Here is a 20,057-nt window from a genome sequence, read left to right on the forward strand (position 1 = left end):
AATATACCGGCAAATAATTTATACACACATTAGATGAGTAGGTGGAGAAAATGACATATCTTAACAGTTTTTTCAAGACTTAAAAATATGCTCGTTTTATTTATTAAAAATATACTAGAAAAAGGCTTGCTTTTAAAAACAAGTTTATTATTTTTTAATGTGGCATCCCTAAATAAAAGCCTTCAAGTTAAAAAAAAAAGTTATTTTCTCTTTGTAGTGTGTTCTGGGACAAATGTTTAATGTACTTTATTTCAAATCGATTTCTAGTAGTGAGTTCTCGCCCTCCCCTCGCTCTACCATACTCCTTCAAAATTCACTCTTCCTCCTACTTTTCAACTTACCCGCTCCCTTAACCTCACCCACCCGCAGTGGCCGGGCCCCACGCCTCTGGGCCCCGCCCAGTTCCTCTTGGCCCCGCCCCTCCCGCCCGTTGCTCTTTCTTGGCCACAACCACTGCGCTCCGCTTCCGCGTGATGACGTCACACGCCAGCGCCAGTGATGCGCCGGCCGCTCCCCCTTCTTCTGCACTAGCTTTCAGGGTTTAGGGACCGTGGGCGGCAGAGTCTTCAGCCCCGGGTCCCCTCGCGTTTCTCTGCAAGCCCGGGATCTAGAGCAGGCGTTGCGAGGCAGGAGGACCTGGCAGGCAGGTAGCCTCCCGTTTCCAAACGCCGCCCGCCCCACCCTGATCGACCACTAGCAACCACTTCGGAAGTTGGAGAGGCAGTAACCGAGGCACTCCCCCTATGCCGCCCGCCGTTTCCAAGGGGCTCAGAAACCCGTTTGTTTTGTCCGGGTAGTGTGTACCTGTCTCACGGGGCGTTGCCCGAGCCAGGAGTGAGTCAAAGCTGTGCAGTCAGCCAAAGGCTGGTGTCAGGGTGGGAAACTCACTGTCCCCTTCCATAGTGGGATGTGAGATGCTGGTTAGACAGGCTTGGTTTCTCTTTCAGGATGTCATTTTCGGAATGCGGGGTGATGCCTCTGCCTCATTAAATCCCATAGGAAGACTGCTACACCTAGACTTTTGCTTATACATCGTCACCGTTATTCCTACTAACGCCCTGTGTCGTTGAGGTGAGTTGCACTTGGGGAAAGAAATGATATGCAAAGTGGCAAAATCATATTGCAAATGAGACCTTGCTTAGACTTGCTAATATAGAGATTGCATGGATACTTTAAGTGCGCGGAGAAATAATATCTTTATCTCACAAAGAATGTTAATTCTCTAAGGAAAGATATGTATTACAAAGCAATCATTGGACATTATTTAAGAATTTTGGTGTGGCCAATCAATCGTTTAAAGGCTTATATGTTGTCTCTGATCTTAAATTACACATAAACTAGATTAGAAAATGAGTAGCAACTGGTTAGCCTATAATCTTATATTTCAGTTTTCATAATTTGAAACAATTTTAATATATAAGGCAATAAAAGTTCTGCTTTCAGAGTTCATCATAACTTTTTTTGTATACAGGCCCAATTTTTATTATGTAATGTAAGATCCACCCAAAAGAAACAGAACAATTATTGCTATTCGAGCTTACATCAGAAATATTTATGAAGGATTAAAAGTAATGTTCAACAGATAGTGTTTTCTTATGATGCAGCAGTATTGTAGAGATGATGGAGGGAAGCCAAATTGGAGAGAAGTAGTTCTTTGTTTCTAGTTTAGGTTTGTCTGGTGTGAGAGAATCCACAGATCTTCACTTAAAATTGTCCATTGTTCTAGGTGAAAGGTAAGGAGCCTATTTTGTGGGAAAACAGGTTTTTGTACAGTAAAAGTCACCATTGGTTTAGTAAAAGGTTATGGAAGTTGGCCACAGGAGTTCTTTTGAGGTCATTTTAATAATACATTGACATTGAATTCCAAGTAAATTTTACTCTGTCTAATCTACCTTCTAAGTCATGGTCATGACACCATTTTATGAATATAAATTATTTACATGTTGATAGTTTCCACTAAGGAAGCTGTTAATTGTTGCCTGAAGAGACTTACAGAGAAAAAGAACACATATATTGGGGGGGAAAAAAGTCTAGGAGGAATCCCATCTTTGCTTTCTGCTTTTTGGAGTAATGAGAAATAAAGCAGGGACTTTCCTTAGTGAGAAGATAAATTGACCCTCTCCCATAATCCCAAATGGTATGTATGTGTGTATTTCAAGAGAGTATATAATGTTTGCTCTGTTATGAACTAGGTCACATTTTGTCTTTTCTGGCAGAAGCTTGAAACAAAGAAAAAACATGGGAGAAAAATACAATTAAAAATATGTTCTTGTTTTGACCTTTTTCTGACTGACTTCCCCCATTTCTTCCAATCTTTTTTTCCTTATATTACTTCATCCTATAGAACCCTTCTTCCTCTTTAGGGTAATGTCCTGCCTCACACTCTACTACTATTTAAATAGACAAGTAGCTTCCTTTTAAAAGTTACATTACTGAAAACCTGCATTTAATCGAGTTTTAGAAAACAGTATCATACGTTCTCTGATTCTTTATTGAATAGGAATACCATAATGAAACATAATTGTGACTTTTTCTTACATGTCTGTCCTGCCCTCCACTGAGAGCCACAAGTACAATTTCATAACGGGCAAGGAAACAGACCAGGAGTTAAACTGCCCATGTTTATCTTTACATGAAATATTTATTCTTATAAACTATTGATGTTCATCTCATTAACACCAATAAAATACAAAGTCATTAGAGGATTTTAAAACAGCACTATACTAATACTATAAGTAAACATGTTTAGGATAAATGTACTTACCCAATTTATGCATCCCAAGTAATTTCATACAGATGTTTAAAGAGCTCATAAAATCAATTTTTTTTTTCTTTCTTTTTTCTTTTTTTGTCTTTTTCTGAAGCTGGAAATGGGGAGAGACAGTCAGACAGACTCCCGCATGCTCCCGACCGGGATCTACCCTGCACGCCCACCAGGGGCAACGCTCTGCCCACCAGGGGGCAATGCTCTGCCCCTCCGGGCGTCGCTCTGCTGCAACCAGAGCCACTCTAGCGCCTGGGGCAGAGGCCAAGGAGCCATCTCCAGCGCCCGGGCCATCTTTGCTCAAATGGAGCCTTGGCTGCAGGAGAGGAAGAGAGAGACAGAGAGGAAGGAGGGGAGGGGGGTGGAGAAGCAAATGGGTGCTTCTCCTATGTGCCCTGGCCGGGAATCGAACCCGGGTCCCCCGCACGTCAGGCCGACACTCTACCGCTGAGCCAACCGGCCAGGGAAAATTAATTCTTATTTCTAAACCAGTCAATTAGCAAATTATTGTCTAACACCAAAATTTAATTAATTTAGGTATGTTATCCTACTGCTTGGGGCTTTATGGTCAACCAAAAGCAGGATGTTAAAAGACAATATAAATGGATTAATTCGTGGACATCACATTGCACATATTGTAGTTTAATCTCTTTCAAACCACCATGATCTACAATGTTTTCCCAAATGGTATTTATTATTTTGGGAGAACTATATGTATGGATTATGGCTGCAGACAGAACATAAGTACTTCTTGAAATCTGTTGACATTCCTTTACCAATGTTTCCCATTAGGATAATTTGTTCATTATATAGCTGAACAGACTTAATGTTCAAGATTGATGGGGATAAAGTTTTTCATTTTTATACTTTGACATTTTTCGGATTTGGTGCACAAAGTTTTATGTCAAATACTGCTTATTTGTAGCTTAAAGAAATTCTTAGTAAAATGTGAGGAAAGATATCTGATTTGACTAGAGGCGGGATATATAATCTCCTGGTTTAGCTGAACCAGTAGCCCCCTTCCCTCCGCTCAAGCCAGCAACCTTGGGTTCAGTGACCATGAAATCATGTCGATGATCCCACACTCAAGCTGGTGACCTCACCCATGCTCAAGCTGGATAAGCCCACCCTCAAGCCAGGGACATCGGGGTTCCGAACCGGGGACCTCAGCATCCCAGGTTAACGCTCTGGTCAACGCTCTGTCCTTGGCGCCATCACCAGCCAGGCATATATCAGTATTTATTATTTCAAAATTAAAATTTAATTTACTGTTTTAAATAGATAATATATTCATATAATTTAAAATTCAGAAGGTGTAAGAAATGGAAAAATCTCAACTACTCGGGTCTCTTCCCTGAAGGCTATCAATATTATCAGTTTGTTTTGTGTCCCTTCAGAGATATTACTTACCTATTCAAATAATTATGTGTGTATGTGTACATGTAAGGGTCATATATATATGTGTGTATATATTTATATATGTATGTATATATGTGTGTATATGTGTATGTAAATATATACACACACATAAGTAAATTTATTTATACACACATATAAGTAAATATAATTATACATATACATTTCACACATAAAGGAAAGCATGACATCTTTATTATTCAGGTACTTAGAAATTAATCCATATCAATATAAATGTTGCTTCTTTTGCTGACTTATTGATGGATATTAAGTTTTGCCATTTCAAACAGTATTGCAGAGGATAACTTTGTACATGTCTCATATCTATACATTTGAAAATATTTATAGGGTAAATTCTTAGAAATGGAATTACTGGGTCAAGGTATCTGAATAATTATAATTTTGGTAGATACTGCTGAATTAATATTCCTTAGTATTGTTATTGGTTTGTATTCTCACCGTATTCTGTTTTCTTATATTCCCCTACAACATAGTACAAAAACAAACTTCTTGAATTTTTCTATTTTTTTTTTTTTTTTGTATTTTTCTGAAGCTGGAAACGGGGATAGACAGTCAGACAGACTCCTGCATGCGCCCGACAGGGATCCACCCGGCACACCCACCAGGGGGCGGCGCTCTGCCCACCAGGGAGTGATGCTCTGCCCCTCCAGGGCATCACTCTGTCGCCTGGGGCAGAGGCCAAGGAGCCGTCCCCAGCGCCCCGGGCCATCTTTGCTCCAAAGGAGCCTTGGCTGCAGGAGGAGAAGAGAGAGACAGAGAGGAAGGAGAGGGGGAGGGGTGGAGAAGCAGATGGGCGCTTCTCCTGTGTGCCCTGGCCGGGAATCGAACCTGGGACTTCTGCACGCCAGGCCTACGCTCTACCACTGAGCCAACCGGCCAGGGCCTGAATTTTTCCATTCTTATGGCTAAAAAAATTCTCTCTTGTACTTTTTTGTTGCATTAAAATATACGTAACAAAACTTACCTCTTGTACTTTTAAATTGTATTTTTCTTTATGTGACATTGCATAACTTTGTACATTATTACATCAACAAAATACAACAAAGAGCCTTGTATTTTTTTGTTGTTAACTTTTAACTTCATTTTCTTTGTACATTTCTCCTTTATTTTGTGACAGAGACAGAGAGAGGGAGAGATAGGGACAGACAGACAGGAAGGGAGAGAGATGAGAAGCATCAATTCTTCATTGCAGCACCTTAGTTGTTCATTGATTGCTTTCTCATATGTGCCTTGACTAGGGGACTACAGCAAAGCAAGTGACCCCTTGCTGAAGCCAGCGACCTTGAGTTCAAGCTCTTTGTATATTTTTGTATTGAATTTTTTCTATGAATATATGGGGGCATTTTCTTTATTAAAAAAATGACCTCTTGTCTGACCAGGCAGTGGTGCAGTGGAAAGAGCTTTGGACTGGGATGCAGAGGAACCAGATTCGAAATCTCGAGGTTGCTGGCTTGAATGCTAGATTGCTGAATTAAATAGTATTTTGTTGCCCTGGCCAGTTGGCTCAGTGGTAGAGAATCGGACCGGCATGTGGATGTCTGGTTTGATTCCTGGTCAGGGCACACTGGAGAAGTGACCATCTGCTTCTCCACCCTTCCCACCTCTCCCTCCTCTTTCTTTTCCTGCAGCCATTGCTCTGTTGGAGCAAGTTGGCCCCTGGAGCTGAGGATGGCTCCATTGCCTCGCCTCAGGTGCTAAAATAGCTTGGTTATATTAACTTTAAAACTTGAGTGTGGGATCATAGACATGACCCGTATGGTCGCTGGCTTGAGTCCAAAGGTCCCTGGTTTAAGCCCAAAGGTCTCTGGCTTGAAGCCTAAGGTCATTGGCTTGAGCCCGGTGTTGCTGGCTTGAGCAAGGGGTCACTTGCTCTGCTGTAAGCCCCGCCAGCCCTGTCAAGGCATATATGAGTCAAGACATATATGAGAAAGCAATCAATGAACAAGTAAGGTGCTGCAATGAGGAATTGATGCTTTTCATCTCTCTCTCTTCCTATCTGTCTATCTCTATCTGTCCCTCTCTCTGTCTCTGTCACACACACATATACACACACACACACACAAAAGAAAAATGAGCTCTTGGTTATATGATCTTTTTGTCATTCGAATTTTGACTTATACTAGTTTTTGCTGTGCAGGATTTTTATGTAGTCATATTAATCCCATAAAGCTTTTTGGGTTTGTGTCATACTAAGCTATTTTACTTTAACATCATAAAACTCATCCATTCATGTTTTATTTTATTACTATTATGATTTATTTTTTATTTTTAAGTGTTTTACCTTCTGAAATTTATGTTGATAAAAAGTGAATAAAATGGACAATGGATTTTACTATTTTTTCCACATTGCTACCTAGTTGGGTAAATACTTTTGTTTTCTCTTAAGTGAGAAATGGGCAGGCAGAGAGACACCTGCGTGTGCCCCTTATCCACCAGCAAGCCCCCTTCCAGGCGATGCTCTTCCCATTTGGGGCATTGCTCTGTTGCTTGGCAACCAAGCTATTTTAGCACCTGAGGCGAGGCCATGGAGCCATCCTCAGCTCCAGGGGCCAACTTGCTCCAACAGCAATGGCTGCAGGAAAAGAAAGAGAGAAAGAGAGAGAGGAGGGAGAGGAGGAAGGGTGGAGAAGCAGATGGTCACTTCTCCAGTGTGCCCTGACCAGGAATTGAACCAGTGACATCCACATGCCGGTCTGATTCTCTACCACTGAGCCAACTGGCCAGGGCCAGCTAAATACTATTTAATTCAAAATTCATCATTTCTGTATTTGAAATGTCACAGTGGTTTTCCACCAAGTTAAAACTTAAAAAGTATTTATTTCTAGACTTTCTAGAATTTTCCAATTTCATAATTATTATAGCTATTTTATAATGTGTCTTGATATCAAATAGAACAAGTCTTCAATTTTTTTTTTTTACTATTTCTTTGGCTATTCTTGCTTTTTTTATATTAACTTTAAAATCAGCTTATCTAATCTCTTTCACCCTCAAAGGTTTTGTTTCTATGAGGACAGCATTAAATTTAGAGTTTAAGAATGAAAAACTTTCTGATATTGAATCTTCCTATTCATCCACCCATCTACCTTTTCTTGGCAAAAGTTACAAAACAATAATGGCTGTGAAATAATCTCATTATGTGGTTGTTATTTAATGTAATTTGACTTATGAAATTAGCTTTCTAAGATGAGTTTATCTGGATAATTTTTTCTAAATTGCATGGTAATGTAATATACTTTGATGTCCTGGAGAAATCATTAAATTCTGGCTGGTGCCCAGATAGCCATTATGCCATTTGATCAAAGTTGGATGTGAAAGTATACAGCTAGTGCTTGACTTACGACCACAATGGGTTCCGACAGGCTGGTCATAAGTTGAGTAGGCTATATGTACAGTACTGTGAAATGATGTTATAAAAATCTTTGTCATATTTTATCATAATCTTCTTTCATTATTGTTATATATCATAATTTTCTTTGTTCATTTTATGCCATTTGTATCATCTCTACACCATTTTGTCTCTTATTTTTACATTTGTCAGGTTTAAGTAAAACACTGCATTACCAGTACAACTGGTTTAATATTTGCAAAGACAATTTCCTCTTGGTAGATATCTTGGGAGGGGTTTGATGAAAAATATCCAAGACACAAAACACAAATTGCTGTACTGAGTCTGAGATAACAGCTGAAATGGTGCACGTGGAGATGGTAGTGCTGCCGGAAGCTGGTCCACACTATCGTACGCCCAGCTGGGCAAGGCTTGCACTGCCCCACGCGGAGCAGTTGTGGCTAGCGATTGTGGTCGTCAAGTCGAATGGTCGTAAGTTGCATAGGTCGTAAGTCGATCAATATTTGTATTTGAAATGACTTCTCTACTTTAACTCACTGATAATACTGTAGTGCTATCCTTATACTTGATTTCTTGTTTCTCTTAAAGTTGCTAAAAGCCTGCTTCTATTACAGACAATTTGAAATAGAAAATGGTTATAGTGTTTTCTAAGGTAGAAGAAAGATCTCTCTCACACAATTTTATAAGGAGTAATTATCTCTTTGATTTTTACTACAAGCTGCATTCTGGCCTTTAGTCTTAAGACCTAGAATATGAATTTTGTCACTTAAGGAAATTGGATCATTTTTTTAGAGGTTAAGTAAAACAAATTTTGGTATTGATAGGTAAAATGAGAACATGGATTTGTTAATTTACAATGAGAAATATGGTAAACTGTCACAGAAATTTTAATATAGTCCTCACGACAAGCCCATTTTCTTTCTTTCTTTGTTGTTTAAAACAACTATTTTCATTTTAATGATATGAGTTAGTAACAGAAAAAGATACAATATTTCACATTTTCTTACATTGTATTATGGGACATTTAAAACTCTGGATTAGAAATGCAGGTTTCTTTTTATACTTAGCTTCAATTATTGTCACTTAGAAATAAAGGTGATTTGTGAAAACATACATTTGAGGACATAGATGCCAAAAGTTGCTCATGTCCGTTAATGCACAACCAACAGTGTACATTGGTTATTTGTTCAGTTTATGTGTCAAATGCAGCTGGGATAGTTCATTCTATTTAAAAAATGTTTTTGAGAAACAGATGGAACTACAGTTTAAAACAAAAATTGTGTTCTACAAATACAGTAAAAACCTCAACTTTTATGTTTGAAGAAACTTTTGGGACCCAAAGCTAATTCAGTAACCCTGCTGCTAATTTGGCTTGGCTTCATAGTTATTTCTCTAGAGTCATAGCTGGAAAATAGCTGCTCTAATGAAAATAAATAAATACAGTGTGTCCGTAAAGTCATGGTGCACTTTTGACCGGTCACAGGAAAGCAACAAAAGACGATAGAAATGTGAAATCTGCACCAAAAGGAAAACCTTCCAGTTTCTGTAGGATGATGTGGCAGGCAACATGTGCACATGAGCAGATGATGAAGTAACACCGTGTATACAGCGGAGCAGCCCACGGCCATGCCAGTCAAGATGTGGACGGTACAGAGAAAAGTTCAGTGTGTTCTGTGGCTCGCTAAATTCAAATCCATGACCAAAGTGCAACGTAAATATCGGCGCATTTATAATGAAGCGCCGCCACATAGGAATAACATTACTCGGTGGGATAAGCAGTTGAAGGAAACCGGCACTTTGGTGGAGAAACCCCGTTCTGGTAGGCCATCAGTCAGTGACGAGTCTGTAGAGGCTGTACGGGATAGCTACCTAAGGAGCCCTAAAAAATCTGTGCATGAGCCCACATCGAACTGCACTGAATAGATATGAAACTGGGAGAGTTTTCCTTTTATTTGGTGCAAATTTCACATTTCTATTGTCTTTTGTTGCTTTCCTGTGACTGGTCAAAAGTGCACCATGACTTTATGGACACACTGTAGTAGAAGGAAAGTGAGACTTTTTTTAAAATGTGAAGAAAGCTTTGAAAATAGTAATAATGTATATAAGTCATCTATAATTTTCATTTTTAAATTTTAAGGTAATCTGGACATATCTTAAGCCATTATAAATTTTTTAAATTTAAGACTTTCCATCTTACTGATGTTTTCAAGGCCACTTTTCCAACCACTAATCTAAACTATAAATTAAACACCAACATATGTTTTTTAAAAAAGATTTTATTTTCTGACTTTTAGAGAGAGAGGGAGGGGAAGAGAAGGGAGGAGCAGGAATTATAGTAGTTGCTTCTTATATGTACCTTGACCAGAGAAGCTCAGGGTTTCAACTTGGCAACCTGTCAGCATTCCAAGTTGACACTTGATCCACTGCACTACCACAGGTCAGGCTGATTTTTTTATAGTAAATTATTTCCAGATACCTGTAGGTAGAAAAATCTAATCTTTCTTTAAAAATGTTTTCTTGGGTTGTGGCATCATGTACTTTACCCTCTTGAACTCAGTCTACCTGAAGTTACTTCTATATTATAAATTTCAAACTCCCTGCCAAGGAATGCAAATGCTGACCAGCTAGTTATTTGTTCAACTTCATAAAGGATAGATTTATGTATGGTTGACATAATAATTGTCTCATTTCCCCCTAAGGAAGGCCTGAGTTGGATGTCCTTGCCTGTATGTATTAAATGAAAGAAAATGGTGCAAAACACTGGGTCTCCTCCAGGCAGTATTACAGACTTGGTCTCTGTTATTATGAAAACACTTCTTTTTATTAAAATGAATACAATTGCAAACAGTTTGAAGACAACTACAATTGAAAAAAAAAAAGGGTGATTTTCTACAGGAAACTTTTCTGTTTTCCAGTGGCCTTATCATGAAGAAAATATGGCTAGTGATTTCAAACATGTAAAGTTACTTCTAAATGCAAAACAGCTCTTAAAAATATATACACCATCAGTGATTCAGGCAGCTGAGCTGGGGGAGTAGTGTGAAGATGTGTACTTACAACACTACATTAGGAGATGTAGTTATCTACTCTGCACTCTAGACGGAAATGAAAGAAACCAAGTCTGCCCAGGATCAATTCCAGAAAGATATGGCTGCTTCCTACTTCTACACTTAGCACAGTTAATTTTATGGTGTTCTCACTGCTGATTGACTCTTACTTGGGTTAGCAGAATGAATCTAATAGCTTCCTTTTGTTTTCACAATAAGTTGTCTGAAGTATTTTTAACTGTCAGAAATAAATACTTAACCCTTTAGAGAAACTTCAATTATTGAGTATCTTATCTAATGGCAGGTACAAAGATTGTTGAATTAATGATTATTGCTTTTAAAAAGATAACCGTAAGAAATAAATATGTAAGCTTAACTCTAATATTCCTTTTACATTCAGTGCTACAACATTTTATTTTTTTATTTTTGATGGAGCCAGAGCCAGAGAAAGGGATAGATAGACACAGACAGGAAGGGAGAGAGATGAGAAGCATCAGTTCTTTGTTGTGGCACCTTAGTGGTTCATTGACTGCTTTCTCATATATGCCTTGACCGGGGGTGGGGGATGGGGGGGCTCTAGCAGAGCAAGTGACCCCTTGCTCAAGTCAGTGACCTTGGTCTCAAGCCAGCGATCTTGGGCTTGAAGCCAGTGATCATGGGGTCATGTCTATGATCCCACGCTCAAGCCAGTGACCCTGCACTCAAGCTGGTGAGCCTGTACTCAAGCCGGCGACCTCGGGGTTTTGAACCTGGGTCTTCCGCGTCCCAGTCTGATGCTCTATCCACTGCGCCATGGCCTGGTCAGGCCAACATTTTATTCTCAACTTAAGTCACATGTTACCTTTAATTCTTTGCCAGTTTACTGAGTTGTTTAATGAGGAGTTGGCCTCTTAACGCAAAATGAAGACAATAGTAATAGCCGCATAAGCACATGCTGTTTGGGCATTAAGCAATAACACTGCTTTCCTGATAGTAGGCCTTCAAGTGGTTGTAAAATGAACAAAAGTATTATGATTAACAACTTTTTTAGAGTCCCAATAAATGAGGTCATTTGGAAGGACACTTTTTTCTCAAACAAATAAGGCATCCTGTTGGCAAACACAAATAAAATACAAGGTCATGTTGAGCCTAATGCATTCACTGTCTTGGCTAAAGTTGCTTGACAGTAGCAGAGCTGTAATAGTATAAAGGTCAGAAAGGCACCAAAATGAGACCTTTACCACTTCCAGTTCTACGAGTCAGGTAAGCTGTTCAGCACTGCATGCATTTTCTCCTAGAAGGGAATTATACCTGGAAAGTCTGCTTGCTAGGAATAGAAATAGAAAAGAGCAAATTAAGTGAATTTTTAGTTTTAGATTAACAGGGAATTTATGTATCTCCACAGTAATGGTGATCTTGCTAATAGGCAGTGCTAATGATTACTTTGTGACTCTTTCTGTCCTTCCTTCTCCCCTCCCTTTTGCTTTATAAAGCTTTTTAAAGCTTTCACTACCTCGTATTTTTAGCTTCTGTCCCCACCAGTCTCCTGAAATTGCTATAGCTAAAGCTACCAGTGACCTTAATCAAATATCTTGCTATGGTAAGTGTCTAATTATAACAAAGGCAGAAATATAAAGAAAAAAATTGATAAATTTGTTCATATCAAAGTAAACTTTTATATTTAAATAGAATTGAAAGGCAAATAGCATGTAAGAAAAAAGTTATGATGGAGAAGGGCTCACATCTTCATTAAAGGAGCTTTTACAAATTAATTTTTAAAAGGCTGTCCCAGTAGAAATGGATAAAGATCATGAAGAGTTTAAAAGATCAGAATACAAATGTTCAATAAACATAGATGAATTTTTCAAATACACTGATATGTAATAGAAATTCAAGTAAAATGAGACACCGTTTTCCCCATCAAATGTAAAGAATAAAAAGAGCAACTACTAGTGACACCACACTGTTCTTAGTACATTGCTGAAATTAACTACTCATCCCAACAATTCTGTAAGTACATGCTGTTTTTATCCACATTTTATAGATGAACAAACTGAGGCACATGAAGATGAGTATCTAATCTAATGTCACATAAAAAGTAAGTGATAAAGCCCAGGATTTAAGACCAAGTTCTCTGACTCGAAGGTGTCAGTACCCTTTCCTACCATTTATTGCCTCTCAAATACTTTAAGTAATAACCAGTTTTAGAACAGTATGTACCTACCAGCAGGCACTATTATTCACTGCTAGTTAAAATGTTATTAGACATTTCTGTAAGAGAGTTAAGCAGTATGTTTTGAAGGCTTTAATTAAGTGTTCATATTCTTTGAACTAGGAATTTATCTTAAGGAATTTTTATAAGTATATAAAAATATAAGTATGGAAATTTTAAATGTTTTTAGAATAGCAAACTAAACAATTTAAATGTGTAATAGGTAGCTAAATAACTGGGAAATGATTTTATTAAGTTTGAATTTTTATTGGAGATAATAAAATAGTGCTGCTAATTAATTCAAATAAAAAGTTTTCTTCTCTCTGTATACATTAAGTATATATAATATTTGACTTTACAAAGCATTCTTATAAAATTAAAATGTCACTTTTTAGCTATTATTGTGTTGCATGAGTAAAATTGAGATAAACTGTATTTAACTTTTAGTAAATATTTAAAATATTTTTTAAGTAAACAAGTCACTAAGGAATTATAATTTAAATTAAACATAATCATAGAAGACGTGCCTACCTCTGTTAAATGATTTTTTTTTTTTTTATGTCTAGCATATCAGTTAAGATGCCTTAGAAAAAGAACCATGGAGAAGTATGTTAGACTACAGAAGATTGGAGAAGGTTCATTTGGAAAAGCCATTCTTGTTAAATCTACAGAAGATGGCAGACGATATGTTATCAAGGAAATTAGCATCTCAAGAGTAAGTATATTTTTCATTTGGTTATTTAAGTAATAGTCTGGTTACAAAAGGGCTCATTGTGATAGATAAAAAAATATATATATATGGCAAAGTATAACCTGAAGTGGAAGACTGCCTTAACCCCAGGGAGAGCCACTAATTTCCGATGTCTATGTATCCTTTCAGATTTTTTCTGTATGTGCTTGTGTTTATGTCTACTGTTCTCTAACTTGAACTAGTTTGAACCTCTTAAAATGTTTTCTGATCTTCTCAATTCAGTTCATTCCTTTGAACTTCAGGCTATATTTTATTTGGACCATGCTTTATTGTTACCATTATTTTTGAACTACTGTTATTGGAGGACTTTAGGTTGTGTAGTGATACTTAATTTAATATTTTCTTTTTTCCTCCCATTTAAGATGTCCAATAAAGAAAGGGAAGAATCAAGGAGAGAAGTTGCAGTGTTGGCAAACATGAAGCATCCAAATATTGTCCAGTACAAAGAATCATTTGAAGGTCAGATAAATTTTTCAAGAGAGTTTCAAAAACTTCTAAACCACATGATGACTTTTAGATACTTTTCTTATAAAGAATCTTTTTGTGAATATATTCATACAAAGAACAGTAAATAATTTTTGCTTAAATATCTATTCATATGAATATCAGCTTGATTCTAGGATAATACAGCACACTATTCCTGTGTAGTTTAATTCTAGTGCACTGTTACTATGATTTCTTAAAAGGAAGCAATGTGTTAAGTGCAAGAATTTGCACAAAGCAGGAACAGTAACTTGCATCTTTTTAAACTAAACTCCTTTTAAGTGCTACCAGTACTGCTACTGAGAAAATGGTCTGATCTTTAGAAAGTATCCTACTCATTTGTATTCTCCTCTATTCCTCATTATTATAATATTGAGGTATTTTAGATTGTTAAATTCTTTTTTTTTTTTTTTTGTATCTTTCTGAAGCTGGAAATGGGGAGAGACAGTCAGACAGACTCCCGCATGCGCCCGACCAGGATCCACCCGGCCCGCCCACCAGGGGCGAAGCTCTGCCCACCAGGGGGCGATGCTCTTCCCCTCCGGGCGTCGCTCTGCCGTGACCAGAGCCACTCTAGTGCCTGGGGCAGAGGCCAAGGAGCCATCCCCAGCGCCCGGGCCATCCTTGCTCCAATGGAGCCCTGGCTGCGGGAGGGGAAGAGAGAGACAGAGAGGAAGGAGGGGGGGGGTGGAAAAGCAAATGGGCGCTTCTCCTATGTGCCCTGGCCGGGAATCGAACCCAGGTCCACCGCATGGCAGGCCAATGCTCTACCGCTGAGCCAACCGGCCAGGGCCCTAGAGTGTTAAATTCTTAAAATGTTGTAACTGTATTGCTGTTTTGGAAATGCATCTCATTATATTTATTAGTACAGGAACTCAGAGAAGCAAAGCTTCTCTAACAGCAGGTCAAGGTGGCTTATTGAAATCCTGTTGAAGTCATTCCCATTATTATCAAAGATCCCTATTGTGAAACAGAAAAATAATCTAGATTGAAAGTAGAAGATAGTTTAAATGAGGGTTGCAGGGTCACATCACATACCAGTTTCAGAGCCTGAATGAGAGCTAAAGATCCTTGCCCCAGATAAACTTGGTATCTAGTAAAATAGAACATACCTTGATCCCTCTCTCTCCCTCTCTCTCTCTCTCTCTCTCTCTCTCTCTCCATATATATATATATATATCACTTAGCTCATTGTGTCATAAGGTATTCGTATTATTTTGTTCTATTATGTTCTATTTTGGCAGTGAAATTAGGATTTATGTTTTATATGAAAGAGTACCACACTATCTTTTCCTTCCCAGGACATTTTAAAATTTATCTTTATTTATCTTTGATTTTCTTTCTTTATCTTTCCCTCAGTATCTATTGTTTAGCTTTTTTTTTTTTTAATCACCAAGATTTAATATTTCAAGTTAAAAAACTTGAATATCCCTGGCCGGTTGGCTCAGTGGTAGAGTGTTGGCCTGGCGTGCAGGAGTCCCAGGTTCGATTCCCGGCCAGGGCACACAGGAGAAGTGCCCATCTGCTTCTCCACCCTTCCCCCTCTCCTTCCTCTCTGTCTCTCTCTTCCCCTCCCACAGCCAAAGCTCCATTGGAGCAAAGATGGCCCCCGGGCGCTGAGGATAGCTCTGTGGCCTCTGCGTCAGGCGCTAGGATGGCCCTGGATGCAACAGAGCGATGCCCCAGAGGGGCAGAGCATCGCCCCCTGGTGGGCATGCCGGGTGGATCCCAGGCGGGCGCGTGCAGGAGTCTGTCTGACTGCCTCCCTGTTTCCAGCTTCGGAAAAATGCAAAAAAAAAAAAAAAAAAGACTTGAATATATGTCAGCAAGTATTCCAACAGATGTTTTGTATTTACGTTGAATGATTCACATAGAAATTTCTAATTCAAAAGGGGTAGCACATTTCTAAAATAAAATTTTACTATTACTGCTATTTGATATTGAAGGAATAAATGTTCTTGGTAAACATACTTAAAAAGTTCAGACATGGGTGCATGCTGAGTTCTCTGTTCCTCCCACTCTACCCTCATTCCCCTTCCTCAGGGGTTAGCAGTGTTAATACAGCAGTATTTACACTTCACTGTGTTTTCCTTGCTTATATGAAAGAAACATCATATAGCTTTTAATGTTTAAAAATAAGTTGAGGCCCTGGCTGGTTGGCTTAGTGGTAGAGCGTCGGCCTGGTGTGCGGGAGTCCGGGTTCAATTCCCGGCCAGGGCACACAGGAGAAGTGCCCATCTGCTTCTCCATTCCACCCCCTCTCCTTCCTCTCTGTCTCTCTCTTCCCCTCCCGCAGCCAAGGCTCCATTGGAGCAGGGTTTGCCAGGCGCTTAGGATGGCTCTGTGGCCTCTGCCTCAGGCTCTAGAATGGCTCTGATTGTGGCAGAGCATTGCCCCCTGGTGGGCATGCTGGGTGGATCCTGGTTGGGCGCATGCGGGAGTCTGTCTGACTGCCTTCCTGTTTCCAACTTCGGAAAAATACAAAAAAATACAAAAAACAAAAAACAAAACAAAAATAAGATGGATGGTGTGTTTTTGTTTGTTTTCATCTTGTCCTTTTTACTTTATATCTTATGAATCTGTTACTTTATATCTCATGTCCTGGTGTATTGATGCACCTCATTCTGGACAGCTTTTGTGTAATAACTATAGTGTATCCATTGTGTGCAATGCATCCTCTGTATACTGCATTGTATGTTTACCACCGAGAGTCAAATCTCTTTCCGTCACCCTATATTTGACCCCCTGTACTACCTACCTACCCCAACTCACCTTTCTCTGATAACTGCCATACAGTTTTCAGTGTCTATGAGTTGTCTCATTTGTTTACTTGTTGTTTTTAGTTTTTTATCCCAAATATGAGTAAAATCATACGGTTCTTAACTTTTTCTTCTGACTTATTTTGCTTAGCATGATATTCTCAAGATCTATCCATGTTACTATTACAAATAATGTTACACTGAATATCCTTGTCCACGTGTCTGTGCAACAGCAGTATTTCTATAGGAGTAGAATTGTTAGACTAAAGGGAGTAGGTGTTCTTGTGTCTCATAAGCTCTCCAGCCCTAGCTCATAATTTCATTTTAAAATTTATATGCTGTAACTTTATCTGGCGATTATGTATATTTGGTCACAGTTCCTATTTCTGCCTTACCTGAGTGATCTTTAGTTTATTTTAATCCTTGTAGCTTTGGAACCTCTTTAGTTTCTAATAGAGCTTTTGGGTATCTTTAATACACAACTATTTAATTATTTTATGAAATTACTAAAAATAACATATGCAAACATTTTAAATCTGTCAATTTAAAAATGAAATAGTTTGGTCTTTAAAAAATGCCTATTTTGTCTGCCATGAAAGATGGGGAAATGAGTGTATTTACAGTTCTTCCCCACTAATTGACTTTTGTTCATCTTGACTTAGTAAAAGTAACAATTTATCTTTTGTTCTGAAATTATAATTCTTGTAATTGTTGGCCTTGTTCCTGTATTTAGACAGATTCAATTCAGTTCTTTTTTCTTTTTTTCTTTTTTTTTTTTTGCATTTTTCTGAAGCTGGAAACAGGGAGAGACAGTCAGACAGACTCCTGCATGCGCCCGACCGGGATCTACCCGGCACGCCCACCAGGGGGCAACGCTCTGCCCACCAGGGGGCGATGCTCTGCCCATCCTGGGCGTCGCCATGTTGCGACCCTCCTGGGTGTCGCCATGTTGCGACCAGAGCCACTCTAGCACCTGGGGCAGAGGCCACAGAGCCATCCCCAGCGCCCGGGCCATCTTTGCTCCAGTGGAGCCTTGGCTGCGGGAGGGGAAGAGAGAGACAGAGAGGAAGGCGTGGCGGAGGGGTGGAGAAGCAAATGGGCGCTTCTCCTATGTGCCCTGGCCGGGAATCGAACCTGGGTCCTCCGCACGCTAGGCCGATGCTCTACCGCTGAGCCAACCGGCCAGGGCTCAATTCAGTTCTTATTGTTAGTTCTTTTGTATGTTATCATCCCCTTCTCTAGGTTGTTTGAATTCATTACTTGCTTGTCTGGTTTCATTAATTTTTTTTCATGAAGAGCTTATGGATGCTATATTCTTTCAATGCAGTTAATAGTTGCATTTATGAGAGTATAACTGATGTTTTTATATGTGAATATAAGTTTTTTTTTTGTTTTTTTTTTTATAATTTTATTTTTTTAATGGGGTGACATCAATAAATCAGGATACATATATTCAAAGATAACAAGTCCAGGTTATCTTGTCGTTCAATTATGTTGCATACCCACCACCCAAAGTCAGATTGTCCTCTGTCACCTTCTATCTTGTTTTCTTTGTGCCCCTCCCACCCCCTATCCCTCTCCCATTCCCCCCTCCCCCCCGTAACCACCACACTCTTATCAATGTCTCTTAGTTTCACTATTATGTCCCACCTACATATGGAATAATACAGTTCCTGTTTTTTTCTGATTTACTTATTTCGCTTCGTATCATGTTATCAAGATCCCACCATTTTGCTGTAAATGTTCCGATGTCATCATTTCTTATGGCTGAGTAGTGTGAATATAAGTTTTAATAGAAAGTCATTAATGATGAGTGAAATAAGCCTATCAGAGAAAGACAAGCACCATATGATCTCACTCATATGTAGAATCTAATGAACAAAATGAATTAACAAGCAAAATAGAGACAGATTCATAGATAGAGAGAAGGCTGACAGCTATTGGGGTAGGGCTAGGAGTGTCCCAAAGCAAAATTGTTTTCTAGAAAGTTGTCTTAGCTCTCATTACACAGTGTGCTCTCAGAAAGTTTTAGTACATTAAATAAAATGCTTTTGGGGAAGTAGTCTTCAGTGAGTTAATTTTGAGTGCTTACAGAGGTTCTCAGAAGCATTTTCAAAAAGAGGCATAAAATTTTTTTATATTGATGTCATAATTGCATTTTATTTGCAATGATGTCATAATTGCAAATACCATTGTAAGCCAGTCTTCTAAAGTCACTAAAAAGGCAGTATGTTTATGTTGTTACAATCATGCTTGCTTATAAGGCCTCTAGGAGGATTTTTTAAAAATGCTATGGATCCTGACCTGTGGTGGCGCAGTGGATAAAGCGTCTACCTGGAATACTCAGGTCGCCGGTTCAAAACCCTGCACTTATCTGGTCAAGGCACATACGGGAGTTGATGCTTCCTGCTCCTCCCCCCTTTTTCTCTCACTCTCCTCTCCAAAATGAATAAATAAGTAAAAATTTTTGAAAAAAAATGGTATGTATATGTGAGTTAGGACATAGAACAAATTAAAATAATAACAACATAAATCAGTTTTAAAATACTCTCAGTTAAAAGGAAGTGTGGGTCATGTATATAAGAAAAACTGAGAGCTGAATCAATAAAAAGACATTGATTTTGAAGGTAGATGGGAAAAGTATGCAAAAATTGTTTCATAGAAAATGAAAGTGGGAAAAATATTTTTAGGTATATAAATGTATAATTAGATTTACTATTTAACTAGACACTTTGCTATTTCATTTACACATTTAAAAAATTTGATCTTGTTATTGAAAAAGTGACAGTTTGTCTTGTATCATTGTTTATTTGTGTGTGTGTTATACATTTTTGTTGTCTCTACTCTGTTACTTGCCTGTAAGGGTGATATCTTTTATTTCTGTATCCCTCACATCTGTGCAAAGTGCCTGGCTCATAACTGGGACTAAGATGTGTGAGTAATTGAAGGAATACAAAATGGATTAGTACTTCCCATGGAGAAAAGGCTTCTCTGTTAACCTTATATTTTAAGTAGTATTTATCCCCAAAGGAAGTAATATTTGAGCAGCAGAAAGTGTTACCGCTTTCATGTACTAAAGTCACTCATTTTCCTTCAGGATTGCTTCTCTGGCCCTTTCTCTGGGCTTATTTAACTTTCTCCGTCTCCCTGTCTCTATTTCTGTCTCTTTTTTTCTCTCTCTCACATATATACACTTACGTTTTAAAAAAAAGAAATCTCGTGATGCTTTTATTTCTTTTTAGACACATGCTTATAGTTCAAAATTTAAATATTACATAG

At 38.5% G+C, this 20,057-nt stretch overlaps 1 protein-coding gene across 7 annotated transcripts in view; it reads left to right on the forward strand.

Annotated features, from left to right (window-relative positions):
• Window positions 1-507: 507 nt before the first annotated feature.
• Window positions 508-20,057, forward strand: part of NEK1 (NIMA related kinase 1) — a 162,938-nt gene continuing 143,388 nt past the window's right edge. For 4 of the 7 annotated variants that reach the window (XM_066279324.1, XM_066279363.1, XM_066279381.1 and 1 more), the window contains exons 1-4: window positions 508-647; window positions 948-1,071; window positions 13,352-13,500; window positions 13,899-13,995. In XM_066279324.1, coding sequence (XP_066135421.1) covers window positions 13,384-13,500; window positions 13,899-13,995 — 214 coding nt within the window. In that variant the 5' untranslated portion in view covers window positions 508-647; window positions 948-1,071; window positions 13,352-13,383. Of the gene's footprint in view, window positions 648-947; window positions 1,072-9,122; window positions 9,195-12,615; window positions 12,672-13,351; window positions 13,501-13,898; window positions 13,996-20,057 lie in introns of those variants that run through there. The other 3 variants (XM_066279334.1, XM_066279353.1, XM_066279343.1) reach the window with 3 other exon arrangements.

Source organism: Saccopteryx bilineata, chromosome 1 (assembly GCF_036850765.1).
Source record: "Saccopteryx bilineata isolate mSacBil1 chromosome 1, mSacBil1_pri_phased_curated, whole genome shotgun sequence".
NCBI lineage: Eukaryota > Metazoa > Chordata > Mammalia > Chiroptera > Emballonuridae > Saccopteryx > Saccopteryx bilineata.